At 36.8% G+C, this 14,517-nt stretch overlaps 1 protein-coding gene across 6 annotated transcripts in view; it reads left to right on the forward strand.

Moving 5' to 3' along the window:
• Pds5b (PDS5 cohesin associated factor B) overlaps positions 1–14,517 on the forward strand; it is a 181,936-nt gene that overhangs the window by 111,606 nt on the left and 55,813 nt on the right. For all 6 annotated transcript variants that reach the window (XM_042685334.1, XM_042685333.1, XM_042685335.1 and 3 more), the window contains exons 20-21: positions 9,722–9,845; positions 11,449–11,607. In XM_042685334.1, coding sequence (XP_042541268.1) covers positions 9,722–9,845; positions 11,449–11,607 — 283 coding nt within the window. The remainder of the gene's footprint in view (positions 1–9,721; positions 9,846–11,448; positions 11,608–14,517) is intronic.

Raw genomic sequence — 14,517 nt, forward strand, 5'->3', positions numbered from 1 at the left:
ATTCCAATTGTTTTTTTTAATTAGAGCTTTGAACAAATTTATTTCAGTTTACTTGCTGGTAGCTTGCATTATTTCATCCCTGATTATCACTTCTGGTATCCTTAATATTTTAAAGAAACTATTTCATGTATTTGTTTGAGGAATAAGAGAGCAAGATTGAAATATTAGAATAGTTTAGAATAGTATAGGCAATTTTAAAGCATGTTGCTTTAAAGGGAAAAGTACTTAAAATTATTTGATCTGTATGTTGAGTATATTTCAAATGTCTGTCATGAGGAGAATTAACTGAACTAGTATTGAATACCTACTGTATACACACACTGTTATTAAGCAATTCACAGTATGTACTTCCTATGACTAAAATATAGTCACCAATTTTTGTTTTAAGTTGGGTGAGTTGATTTTGAACAAAAACAACAAAACTGAATATTAAATTATCTCTCCTTGACTTACAAAAAAAAAAGAAAGAAAAATTTACCTAATTAGGAGCTACACAAACTGGTTACAACTGGCATCAGACATGCTGTTTAGACTGAATTAAATACATAAGCAGTTTATTCATATCCCCAAATTAGATGTGTGAGTCAATGTGTAATAGTATCTTATTATTTGCTAATTTACAGAGAGAAGTTAATAGTCCTTGAGAGAAATAAGGAAAATCTGATTTCAGCTGGAATAAGACTACAGGAGAAACTTGGATATTATTAGTTCATTCAGTTCATCATTTGTTGTAGGACAGTGTTTTCCTTAGGAAAGAACAAAGCTTAAAAGTTAGACATAAAAGAGAAAACACTGAAGAATTATTATTATATTCACTTTTTTTGGGGGGTGGGGGGTCCGTTGTGGGGCTTAAACTCTGGGCCTGGGCGCTGTCTTTCAGTTCTTCAGCTCAAGGCTAGTGCTCTACCACTTGAGCCACAGCGCCACTCCAGCCTTTTCAGTTTATGTGATGCTGAGGACTTGAACCCAGGGCCTCATGCATGCGAGGCAAGCACTCTGCCACTGAGCCACCTTCCCAGCCCCTATATTTACTTTTTTGTAGTACTTAGATTTGAACTCAGGGCTTTGAGTTTTCTAGGCTCTGCCACTTGAATGCAGCCCCTGCCCTTTTTTGCTTTAGTTAGTTCTGAAGAAAGATCTCACATTATGCTTTGGCTGGCTTTGATTGTATCCTCCATAGGATCTGGGAGAGCAGATCTACACCACTGTGCCCATATTTATTTTGTTTTAATTGTTGAAAGGAGTTCTTGTAAATTTCTTGCCTGGTTGGCATGTAACAGTGGTCCTGATTGCAGGCCTGAATTACAGGCATGAGCCACCACACCTAGCTGAAGGAAATGCTTTATTTTTGACTTTTTAGGAAGAGAAAAAATTATGTGCTAACCTACTTAACAAAATGATGATGAACCATGGGGTTCCATTGTGATTCATCTTATATATCAGGAGTCTGGCTCATCCTGAAGTAGGCTAAAGTGGGAAAAAACTATGATGTACTCATAGGTAAAGTGGTAACACTTGTAAGGCTTTTTTTACACAGAGGTAAGTTAAGACTACCTTTATTCCTAATTTTCTTCTTAGTTCTTACCTGACTAAGCAATTGTAGCCTGAGTTGGGAACTTCAAAAGAATTGCTGACTATTTATCAATCAAGAGATACTGTACACATTTATAGCAGAGCCAGAGAGAATTTCCAAACTCATACCTCTGGCAAGCCTTAAACTCCTGTTTGAGGCTAGGAAGGAGGAAAAGGGGAAGGGAAGATGACACAGTTCCACTCTTTTTCCTGCATATGAAAGTATTTCATTTTAATTTATGGCTTTGTAACATTCCATGCATGTGCATGAGCACTGCTTCCTCACAACTCCCTTCTCCCTGCTGTGTGTGTGTCCATCACACCTTTTATCAATTCATCTATTTCATACTTTGGCTGATTCTATCACTTGACCATTTTGAACAATGCTTCAATAAGCTTAGGTATTTAGTTATCTCTTTGGTATGTTGATTTACTGATTATGGTAATGTCATAGGAAGGTCTCTCTAATTTTTTAAGGAACCTCCATACCTATTTTCATAGTATTTGCACTAGTTTACATTCTCACCAACAGTATATGAGGGTTCCTTTTCAAGCATTCTCTGCTCCCCTCCCCTCCCCTCCCCTCCCCTCCCCTCCCCTCCCCTCCCCTCCCCTCCCCTCCCCTCCCCTCCCCTCCCCGTGTGTGTGTGTGTGTGTGTGTGTGTGTGTGTGTGTGTGTGTGTGTGTGTGTGTGTGTGTGTGTGTGTGTGTGTGTGTGTGTGTGTGTGTTTTGGTTCTGGGGCTTACACTTGGGCCTTGGCACTGTCTCTGAGCTTCGTTAGCCTAAGGCTAGCACTCTACCACTTGAGCTGCAGCTCTACTTCTGGCTTTTTGTTGTTGTTGTTGTTTTGTTTTGTTATTTTAACTGGAGATAAGAGTCTCACAGACTTTCCTGTCCTGGCTGGCTTTGAACTATGATCTCAGATCTCAGTTTCCTGAATAGCTAGGATTATAGTTGTGAGCCACTTGGCACCTAGCTTTCTTTGTTTTCTTAATGGCTGCCTTTCAGACTGGAATGATACAGAACCACAGTGTGGTTTTGAGTATACATTTCATTTATTGCTAAAGATGTTGAATCTTTCTTTTTGTATTTCTCCTGAGAACTGTGTACAATTTGCTTGCGCATTAATTGCTTGATCATTTATGTTCTTTTCTGTTTAATATTTTGTGCTATTAGTATATTCTGGACATTATCCTTCCTCTGTTTTGATATCTCGCAAAGATTTTTCCCCCCTTCTGTGGTTTGTCTCTTGGTTCTGAGTTTATTCTTTCCTCTGTTTCCTTGTTGTTATTTCCTCTTTCCCCTGTCGTTAGGATTTCTTTAAGTACAATTTGCAGTATACATTTAGTAGTCAAAAATTCCTTTAATCTGTTTCTCATTGAAGGTTTTTATTTCTCAATTACAAGGTATATTTCACAGGATATACTAGTCTAAGTTGGCAGTTGTTTTCTTCCAGGGTTGATTTATGTTCTTTTATTACCTATTTTCATTTAGTTTTTGTTGAGAAATCTGTTATATTAATCAGCTTTGCAATTGTACATTGCTAGTCTGTTTTATAGCTTTTAATATTCTTTATTCTGTAAATTTAGTGTTTAAACTGTAATGTCCTTTCTCTTAGGTTATTGATGGTGTTCTGTAAGTCTCCTTCCCACGGATGTATCAAGATTGGGGAAACTTTCTGCTATTTGTGTGTGTGTGTGTGTGTGTGTGTGCGCGCGCGCGCGCGCGTGCGCGCGCACATGAATAAAAAAATTAAGTAGTTATACATTCTTTTTGTTCTTTTATTCCCATAGTTCATGGTTTTTGTCTTTTAAGAGTCTCTGAGGTCTTTTTTTTTTAAAATAAGGTTTTTATTGTGAAAATACCGTACAGAGGGGTTACAATCACATGAGCAAGGTAATGAGTACATTTCTTATCAAGCATTGTTGCCTCCTTTGTTTTTCCCCTACCATCCCTTCCCTCCCATTTTGGCAGCATGTATAATAAAATCTGAGGTCTTTTAAGGTCCTTTAGTATCTTCAGTGTCTTCGATCTACTTTTAGTTTATTCTTTTCTATTTGCTAGTGTGGTGATTGAGGATCTCTTTTTTTAATTTGGGCTTTTACACTCTTAATTTCCAGGATTTCAAATTGTTTATTTATTTAGTGCCAGCCCTCGATCTTTAACACCCAACTTTTTCTCTCATGCCTAGTACTCCATCGCCCAAGTTCCATTTTCAGTTCATATTTTTACTAGCTGATTGCAGGTAACAGTCTCACAGAGCTGTCTGGGCTTGCTGAGAACCACAGACCCCAGTCTCCTGGGTAAATAGGATGATAGACATGAGCTTCTGGGCACCCACAATTTGATTTTTTTTTTTTAAGATTTCTGTATCATTAGTCAATTCTTCTTTCATACTATTTTCTGCCTACTTTATTTTATTCAATTATTTGAACTCTGTAGTTGTTTTGGCTTTCCTAGTTATTTCTGTTCTCTTGGAATTTGCTCAGGTATTTAAATATCACGTGTTTTTTTTTTAAAATTTTGTGACCATTTTTGTCACTCTTTTATTGAGCTTGTTATTTGGCCTTTCTTCCTCCTCACTATCACTTGTCTCTTATTGTGAAGTTGTTGGATTTTGAGGGAGAAGTGTTGCTCTGGTTGTTTATGAATTTAGTAATTCCTTTCCCCTCCAAGAATTTATATATCTGGAACTAAGTTTTGGTTGAGATTTTAATATCCTGTGCCCTTTTAGTTGGTGATTTCTTACACATTACAGAAGAATTAGTCATGGCTGGGTTCTGGTGTTTTTGGTCAATAGATTGGCTACCATGCCAAATAATTTGAATGCTCAACACACCGTATGCAGAGCTCTTGTCTATGGAGTGTGAAGAAGCTTGTATAAAATAGCTATTGTAGTTGATAAACCATAACCCTATTTTTGTGGCAGCCTTTAATAAAGACGAGTCACCAGTACTGTTCCACTCTCTTCAGGTGAATGTACAAGCAAAGAGAGAGGGACCTACTGGGAGAGATATTGGATGAAAAATACTAGAGAAAAATCCAGTTAATCTAGTTAATGCTGCATTGGAGTAGGGATTGGAAGGTGAATTGAGAATTGAACACACACACACACACACACACACACACACACACACACACATACACACACGTGTGTGCTCACGCGCACTCCCGCAAAGAAGAAAGAATGCAACCAAAACAACTTAAAACAACTGTTAACACTAGACCAAAATACAGATACAGCTAATGGTTTTCAGGCAATGTAGTTATCTAGTAAGTAATGCAGAAGGATAGAAAGAAGCAGAACTAAAAAGTGAATGGCAAGGGGTAAATAGCTTATACTAAAAAGTGAAAGCAAAAAGTACATGACCAATATTAGATACACAGGAAAAATCTATATACTTAAGCTTATAAAATATATGAAAACAAAAAGTGAAACAAATACAGACTTAAATAAAACAAAGTAAGAGTTTTTAGTTGTTAATGCATACACAAATATATACATGCACTCTGAGGTGTGGTTGTAAAAAACTTGTTTAGATCTGGGTGTAAGGGTACTGTCTTCATCAGCTGTCACACAGAGCCAGGCTCTGGACAACAGACTTCTCTTTGAAAAATTGCTTTGCTGAGCCATTCTCAGGCTATGTAGTTTGTTCCTAGCCTCCTTTCCCTCCTGAGAAATCTGCCACAGTCCTGCCTCTGCCTAATGGTGCAGTTAGGATAACAGAAAGCTCAGAGACAGCCCCAGGAACAGCAAAGAAAGAGAGAAGAGAAAGAAAGAGAGAGAGAGAGAGAGACAGACAGAGACAGAGAGAGACAGAGGGGAGGGAAGGAAGGAAGGAAGGAAGAAAGGAAGGAAAGAAAAAGTTATTTCGAAAATGGAAAGGATGTGTCTTTCAAACACTTACAAAAAAAATTAGTAATAGTAATGTATTCTATTCTCAGACAAAGAAAACTCAGAACAAGGAACAAGACTAGAGATTAAAGACAGATTTCACAAATCTATGGGAGTAGGGAATCAAGCAATATCATAATGCTAATGAGAATGTTCAACATATAGCCACTATAGATGGAAATGTAATTTCCTCCACTCTGTGACGTGGCAGAGGGTCCCCTGACTTCTTCATTGCCAGACCCATGCATCTGCTTTGTCCTGGCAGGCAGGAAATCCTTACTGATTGGTACAGCCAGGCCTTTTGAGCTTCTGGTGTTTTAGGTGACAGTGGATCTTTCTATCTACTCTGGATCCTGTCAGCTACTTCCCTCTCCTCAGCAATACTTGATTTTACGGTCAAGTTGCTTCTATTCCCAGGCTCCCCATGTGCTCTCCTGGATCTGGAGAGTCATGTAAAGCTTTTCTTTGCTAGAGGTAGTCTCTTACATTGGGGTTGTTTCTGCCTCACTGGTCTCTGCACTATGATTAAAGCTTGTGTTTTGTGTTGGTTTTTCTTATAGCTGTGTGTGTTTTGTGTTGGTTTTTCCTATAGCTAGAGTTGGTGTTTTGTCAAGAGTGCCTGATTTTACCCTGTATTGCAGTCTTCAATCTCCCCAGTCACAGTGGGGAGCCATAGGGTGGCTCTAGATTCCTTGCTACATTTTTCCCACCAGGATAGTTTCTCTGTCACCTCTTCTGTAGATTTGAACTCCTTCCTCTCTTCAGAATCTAGTCTCGTCTGTAATACCAGATGTTCTCTTTCATGGACCAAAAATAGCAGATGTTTTAGTGTGTCATCTTGGCTTATCCTCTCCTGAGTTTTTTTTTTTTTCTTCTGTCAAGTGTATATACTTGGAATAATTCCATATTTAAATATAGAGGTCATTTATGAATGAGTCATAGCTTATTTAACCTGTTTCTTATTTCCGGTCACTTAAATTGTTTCCAGTTTCACAAGTAATCTTCAGTGAATTACTGTAGCATATGTCTTTTGTTGTGTTTTTGACAAATTAACATTTGGGAGTGAATCCTAGAAACAACACTAGTGCATATGTAATTTTGGAATTACATTTCTACCTATAGTGGCTATATGTTGAACATTCTCATTAGCATTATCATACTGCTTGATTCCATACTCCTATAGACTTGTGAAATCTGTCTTTAATCTCTAGTCTTGTTCCTTGTTCCTGAGAATAGAATACATTACTGTTACTAATTTTTTTTGTATTAGTGTTTTTAAAACATCCTTTCCATTTTCAAAATAACTTTCTTTCTTTCTTTTTTTCTCCTCTGTTCCTGGGTCTTGAACTCTGGGCCTGGGCACTTTCTCTGAGCTTTTGTGCTGAAGACTAGCAGTTTACCACTTGAACCACAGCTCCAGTTCCAGCTTTTTGTGATTAATTGGCTATAAAAGTATCACAGACTTTTCTGCCTTGAGTAGCTAGGATTACAGGTGTGAGCCAACCTGGCTCAAAATAACTTTTAAGCTTACTAGGACAACATTTTTAAATGGGTTTTACTACTTAGATCATTTTATTATGTTTCATGTTTAGCTATTGGTTTTTTAGTATAGCCTAACTGTCAGTTGGATTCTTTTTATAGAGCTGATGTAACCATTGATATGGTAGGTTTTTGTTTTTTTGTTTTTTTTGGTCCAGTCGTGGGGCCTGAACTCTGGGCCTGGGCGCTGTCCCTCAGCTCTTCAGCTCAAGGCTAGTGCTCTACCACTTGAGCCACAGCACCACTTCTGGCTTTTTTCTTTTTGCTTATGTGGTGCTGAGGAATCGAACCCAGGGCCTCAGGCATGCAAGGCAAGCGCTCTACCACTGAGCCACCTTCCCAGCCCAATATGGTAGGTTTTGATTTTATCTAGTCTGTGTTTTTTGCCCCCTGCTATTTCTTTTTTCTTTGGGATTGAATATCATGATTTCATTGTCATGATGTATAAATTCTATAATATACTATTTCTGTTTTTCATTTTTTGAATGTCTATCCATACATTGATGATCTAGTTGTCTAATAAATGATATATAATGTACATTTCTTTTGGTGGTAGGTCGGGTAGGGTTGTTGTTGTTGTTGCTTTGTTTTTGTATATGAAGGTGATGGGAAGTTTACCAAATAAGGAGTTTACTGAAAGAGATCGTTTCTGGAGAAAAACAATGACTTATACTCAGGTATAAATTTTTATTGAAGTGTAAGGGGCTTAAAGTGTTAAGTATATTTTTATTACATCGAATTTTTCCAGTTCTCTTTGTTGTGAAAAGTCTATTTCTTTTCTCTACATTAAAAAAATTAGAATCATTTAGTTGTACCAAGGAGATTTCACTTTGACATCCAAATATGGATACAATGTACCTTGATCAGACTCAGCGCCTTCCATTTTATTTGTTATTAAAAGATAACTTTGCATGGAATAATATTCTCAGCTGACCGTTCTTTGTTCTTTCTGTTGTTGTTATTGCTGTTGTTGTTGTTGTTGTTTTGGTAGGTCGTGGGGCTTGAACTTTGGGCCTGAGCTCTTCAGCTCAAGGCTAACAATCACTGATTTTTAGCAAATGGGTAATGACAGCCTATGGAATCAATTAGTTTTTTTCCTATTAGAGGTTTATTCACATTTTTGGATCTGTAGGCTTATTTTCAGCAGGTTTCAGTTTTTCATTTAACTTTTTATTATACTTTGCTATTGGTGTGTTATCAGATTACTGTTAATGTGATGATTTTTTTTTAACCTCTAGATTTTTAATTTTCTCCATTGGTTATAAGCAGTGAGGAAGATTGTTTTTGCTGAGAGATGTTTGAATAATTTCTTTATTTATTATGCTTTCTTTAAATTTTGGTAATACTGGGGTTTTAACTTAGGAGAGCCTTACCACTTAAGCTATTTTATTCATTCATTCACTGAGCCGGTCCTGGGGCTTGAACTCAGGCCTGGGTGCTGTTCCTGAGCTTTTGTGCTCAAGGCTAGTGTTGTAATCTTTAACCCACACCTCCACTTCTCCCTTTGTTTTATTTTTTGTGTATATTTTTTATAGAAAGTTTATCACAGACGTTGAGTGTTTTTGAATAATCTTGAATTTATGCCTGGACCAACCTGGACCACAATCCCACCAATCTTCCCCTCCTGAGTAGCTAAGAATGCAAAGTGTGAGTCACTGTATAAGCCAATGCACTGAGCTGCAGTATCATTTTAAGGTTTTGAGCAGTAGAATGTTACTATGCTCATATATTTTTTATAGGTAGCTCTATCACTTTTTACCTCCATCAGAAACTTTGCTCAGAGAAAGCTTCTATTTAATTTTATAACAGTATTATACTCCTAATTTTACTCTAATTTTATTATACTCTAATTCTTAACCCCTCCTACTTTTTTCCCTCCAGAGAACTTATCACAAATGGATACATATTTTGCTAATATATGTCGTTATAACAATATTTTTCTTTCCTTAAAATTTTATTTTTATGGAAGCAAGGATTTGGAGTCATGTAATTCTTGTCATGCAATATTGGATAATAAATACTGGTTAATGAATTTTGCTTTATGTTGGTGAGGAGCAGAGACCTGAGGAAGAACAGTTTCACCCCATCACAGTGCTGTGTCAGTGTGTCAGGTGGCAAAGGATTTGCTGGACTGATAGGAATGAGAATAAAATAACTTAAAAAATATAATAATTTTGGGTTGGGATGTAGCTCAGTGGCAAAGCGCTTGCCTAGCAAGTGCAATCTCCTGGGTTCGATCCCCAGTACCAAAAAAGAGAAGACAGAAAAATACAGTTAAAAACAAAACAAACAAAAAAATAAATAATTTTGGGAGGCTGGGAAGGGATGTGAAGGGTAAACAAAGGAGGAGGCTGCAATGCTTGATAAGAAATGTACACATTATCCTGCCCATGTAATTGTAACCCCTCTGTACAGTATGTTCACAAAAAAAAAAATAAAATGAAAAAAAGTAAATAATTTTAAATAATTAAAATAATTTAAAAAAGAATAGAACCACCAGTGTTACTTGTGGTTGTAATTATTGAATCAAATATAAAGAACCTTAGTTATGTTTTAATATAGATATTTACAAAGAAAAATTACTGACTAGTGAAAATAAGTCAGTAGATCTTGGTGTTGTACTTAAAACAAGCAAACAAATGTTAAATTGTCTAGTAGAAGTCATATTGGTTTTTCTGGATCACTATTTTTCTTTTCTTTTTCTTCTTTCTTAGGGCTTTGCTTCCTGTTTTACATCACAAATCTAAAAAAGGACCTCCTCGCCAAGCCAAATATGCTATTCATTGTATCCATGCAATATTTTCAAGTAAAGAGACACAGTTTGCACAGATATTTGAGGTAATGAGATTCTTTAAATGTATTTCATATCATAGTTTAAAAGCAAATATTGTTGATTTTCCACATGTTCACATTTGGAGATGCATTATGTTATGTATAGTTAGAATTTGAATCACTAAAGTCAACATTGATGAATGGGTGCAATATAAAACCACCTGATTATTCTGACGCCTCATGCTAATTCAAATACAGAAATAAATACTGTAATACTTTCTACATTGCTTTATACATTTGCATTTGGACTTTGAGAGGTAATTATATATAAAATCATAGTTATTGGTAGTATGTAACAGACTATACACGTTCATAAAATTTTAATTCTTTTCAGCTGGGCATTGGTGACTTAACGCCTGTAATCCTAGCTACTCAGAAGGCTGAGATCTGAGAATTATGGTTCATGGATAGCCCATGTGACTGGTGACTGAAGGCTGAGATCTGAGGATTATGGTTCAGAGCTAGCCCATGCGACTACCAAAACTGGAAATGGAACTGTGGCTCAAAGTGGTAGAGCATTAGCCTTGAGAGCAAAATCTCAGAGACAGTACCTAGGCCCTGAATTCAAGCCCCAGGACCATTACCACCACCCGTACCCTCACTCCCCCTCCCCCCCAAAATAGTGTACCCTTTCAATATATGTTTCATGTTATTTGTTGTGTACCTTAAATAACTTTTACCTAAGCACTGCAATTTATGGCAACCATATTATGAAGCTCTAGCATTGTCATTGCAGATAACAACTAGAAAGAAAATGTGTAAAATAAAAATTCTAATTTATAATTTAGATTGAGCTTTATATTAAGTCAAAACAATTCGTAACATTTACCTTATACCTTATATATGAGAAACTTATATGATATATGTCTTCTGATTTGCCAATTTTTAAAACAATACATTTTGGATTTCAGTATAGATGAGCATATGAAGAGCATCTTCATTCTTTTCTCATGGCAAAATGCCTATTAGTGGTTGAGTTTCTCACCATAATCATACAGTAATTTAACTTCTTATGGTATTTAATATTTGATGCTGTAATAAAACATACCCAAAATACAATCAACTGGACCTACCAAAAAGCTTTGAGTGTTTGGATAGTGTCTTAATTAGTGGCATAGGGACACAGATTTTTTTAAACTAGTGGATCCTCTTTAAGTCTACTGGATCGTTGGCATTAAGCCAGAGAGTAAGTAAGAGAATTAATAGATGTACTGTTATGATCATTACACCATTATATATCCTTACCTGACTGTACAGGAAGCTACACAATGTAGTCACCTTCATGCTCAGGAAATGGGAACAAAGTGGATATTGGTGAATCCTAAGAGTCTCCAATATATTCAAGTATATAGTCAGTAGATAGTCTATATAATATGATTCTACATGCTTAATGTTTGTTTAGTTCTGAATTGTAACTTGGACAAAATTAAAAATGTTTAAATTTAATGTCTTCTAGACACAGATAACAGAACTCTAAATGTAAGATTGAGTCACTGCTTATATCACATATAGATATTGAAATTTTGGTAGTTATGAAAATTTTAAGATGAAACGTGAAGTTTACCTGCCTGTAGAGAGAGTTGAATATATTTCTTCCTCTCATTTTCAGCCTCTACATAAGAGCCTAGATCCAAGCAACCTGGAACACCTTATAACACCATTGGTTACTATTGGTCATATTGCCCTTCTTGCACCTGATCAGTTTGCTGCTCCTTTGAAGTCTTTGGTGGCTACATTCATTGTGAAAGATCTTCTCATGAATGATCGGGTAATTTATCTTTTTACATTTGTATTCTTTTTGATGTAATGTTATAAAATTTTATATAGTAAGAAAAGAAGGGAAATGACATTATGACACATTATGAAATGATAAAGCACACTTCCGTTTGATTGCTTTTAAGGTTTTTAATTTTTTTAAAGCACACTGTGAATTTTAATTATATGTCTAATGGCATTGAGACGTCTTTTTAGTTGAGCATAGGTATATAACCTGAAATACATCCTTTGATAAATACAAAATGTCACTTGATTGTGTCACAGGAGGTATTTCTGTTACAGGAGGTTAATTTGTATAGGACTCCTTCCTCCCTTTTTTAATGTACAGATTGACCTACCATTTCACAGTATGTTTGTCATGACTATAATAATAATTTTTCTTACATACGTTGAAGAATGAAAAGAGCCTTGGAGAAAGCACTGAGATAGAGATAAAGTTTCTTTTTAAAAAATGCAATTGAAATTCTTAAGATGTGCAGCTATAAAGCCACATATATCATAGCCATTATTGTTCTTCAATTTCAACAAAACATTTTATTTTTATTATGATTATCGGCATATATTCTACATATTAATGGAATTTACTGTCATATTTCCATATGGACAAACATTGTGCATTGATCTGTCCGTCCACTTTTCTCCTTTCTCTGATACAACCTTTCTTCAGTCTGTGTCCTAGCCCCTAGTATTCCTACTTAGAATTCATCTTTCGTCTTCGTCGTCGTTGTTGTTGTTGGTTGTGTGCCAGGTAGAGCGCTCTTACTAGGCAGGCACTTTACCAATGGAGCCTTGCCTCCAGCCCTCTCCCCCTGCCCCTTTTTTTGTTCTGGTTATTTTTGAGATAGGGTCTTGCTTACTGCCAGGGTGTGCACCTGGACTGTACTCCACCTACTTTAGGCTTCTAGTTGTAGTACATCATACCCAGCTTTCAATTGAGAAGGGATCTCATGAGCTTTTGTACCTTTGCTGGCCTCCTAATCTCAAGCCTGTAGCAGGTAATATTAGAGGCATGAACCTCTGGAATCCTCCTTTCCTCCCTTCCCTCTCTCCCTTTTTCATACATATACATATATTATTTTGATTATATTCATCCTCATCTATACATTTTATTTGAGTTCTTTTCTCTCACTAATGTTCCAAATGCAGACAGGACCTGCTGTATATTCTTTCATGTTCTTTTCTTTGTGTTTGCTAATTGTCAAAGAGGTTTCACTTTGGTGTGTTACACATGTACATATAGTATTTACTCATACTCAGTATTACTCATACAGGTTTACTCTTTCCTTTCTCTACTACTTCCCATTATTCAACAAGTTTCAGTGAGTTTGCTACTTTCATTGATAGTTGCAGTGTATTTCAGTACTTTTCATTGTTTGACATTCTTCTCATCTATAATCTTCTCAAATAGTTGTACCATAATTTCTGTATCCATTCATCTGTTGTTGGAAGCCTAGGCTGATTCCATTTCTTAGCTACTGTGAATAGTGCTACCATTAAGCACAGGTATGCAGGTTTTCATTTTGTTCAGATACATACCCAGGTGAGATGTAACGAGAGCCTATAAAAATTTGTTCGTTTTCTTGAGGGCCTTCTATACTGTACATACAGAAGTTGTTGCTAATTTATATTCCTACAACTGTGTGGCTTTCTTTTTTCCCCACATACCAGCTTTTTTTTTTTGTCAGTCATGGGGCTTGAACTCTGGGCCTGGGCGCTGTCCCTGAGCTCTTCAACTCAAAGCAAGCACACTATGACTTGAGCCACAGCACCACTTCTGGTTTTCTTGTGGTTAATTGGAGACAAGAGTCTCATGGACTTTCCTGCCCGGGCTGGATTTGAACTGAGATCCTCATGTCTCAGCCTCCTGAGTAGCTAGGATTATAGGTGTGAGCCACCACCACCTGTCTCATACTAGCATTTTTTGGAGTGGGCGGTAGCTATTCTAGATGGTATGAGATGAAATCTCATTGTAGCATTGATTTCCATTTTCCCTAAGACTAATGATACCAAACATTTTTATATACTTATTGGCCATTTGTATATATTCTTTTGAGAAGTGTCTGTTAAGAACATTTGTTCATCATTATATTTGAATGACTTGTTTCTTTGTTAAGTTCATCATGTATTCTGGACCTCAATCCAATGGCAGAGATTCAGTACGATTGTCAGGTTGTCTCTTTGCTTTTAGTTTTTTCCTTTGCTATGAACTCTTTTTTTTTTTTTTTTGTCGGTTGTGGGGCTTGAACTCTGGGCCTGGGCGCTGTCCCTCAGCTCTTCAGCTCAAGGCGAGCGCTCTACCACTTGAGCTACAGCACCACTTCCGGTTTTCTGGTGGTTTATTGGAGATAGGAGTCTCACGGTCTCTCCTGCCCGGGCTGGCTTTGAACCATGATCCTCAGATCTCAGCCTCCTGAGTAGCTAGGATTACAGGCTTGAGCCACCAGAGCCCGGCCTGCTATGAACTTTTTAAATGGATATAATATCTTTTGTTAATTTCTGTTGTTTTGTTTCTTACGCTTTTGGGTCCTATCTAGGAATGTGTTCCTGTGTGTGTGTGTGTGTGTGTGTGTGTAATAGTGGGATTAAACTCAGGGCTTTATACTTGTGAGGGAGGTGCTTTCAACCACTTGAGCCAAACCTTCACTCTACCCACACTTCCCTTGTATGTTGCTTATTTTGCAGGCAGGATGTCTTGGCTAGCCTGGCTGCCATCTTCCTATTTATGCTTTCCTTTATTGCTGGAGATTGTAGATAAGAACCATTACTGTAATAACAGATTTAAATTCATTTTCCTGGCAGGTCCCAAATCATAGTCCCCCATCCTCTACCTGCCAAGTAACTAGAATTATAGTCTTGATCCACTGAACTCAGCTATATCCAGGAAAACTTTCTCTGTGCCATT

This window comes from Dipodomys spectabilis, unplaced genomic scaffold, assembly GCF_019054845.1.
Source record: "Dipodomys spectabilis isolate Male_0828 unplaced genomic scaffold, ASM1905484v1 ptg000095l, whole genome shotgun sequence".
Classification (NCBI taxonomy): Eukaryota; Metazoa; Chordata; class Mammalia; order Rodentia; family Heteromyidae; genus Dipodomys; species Dipodomys spectabilis.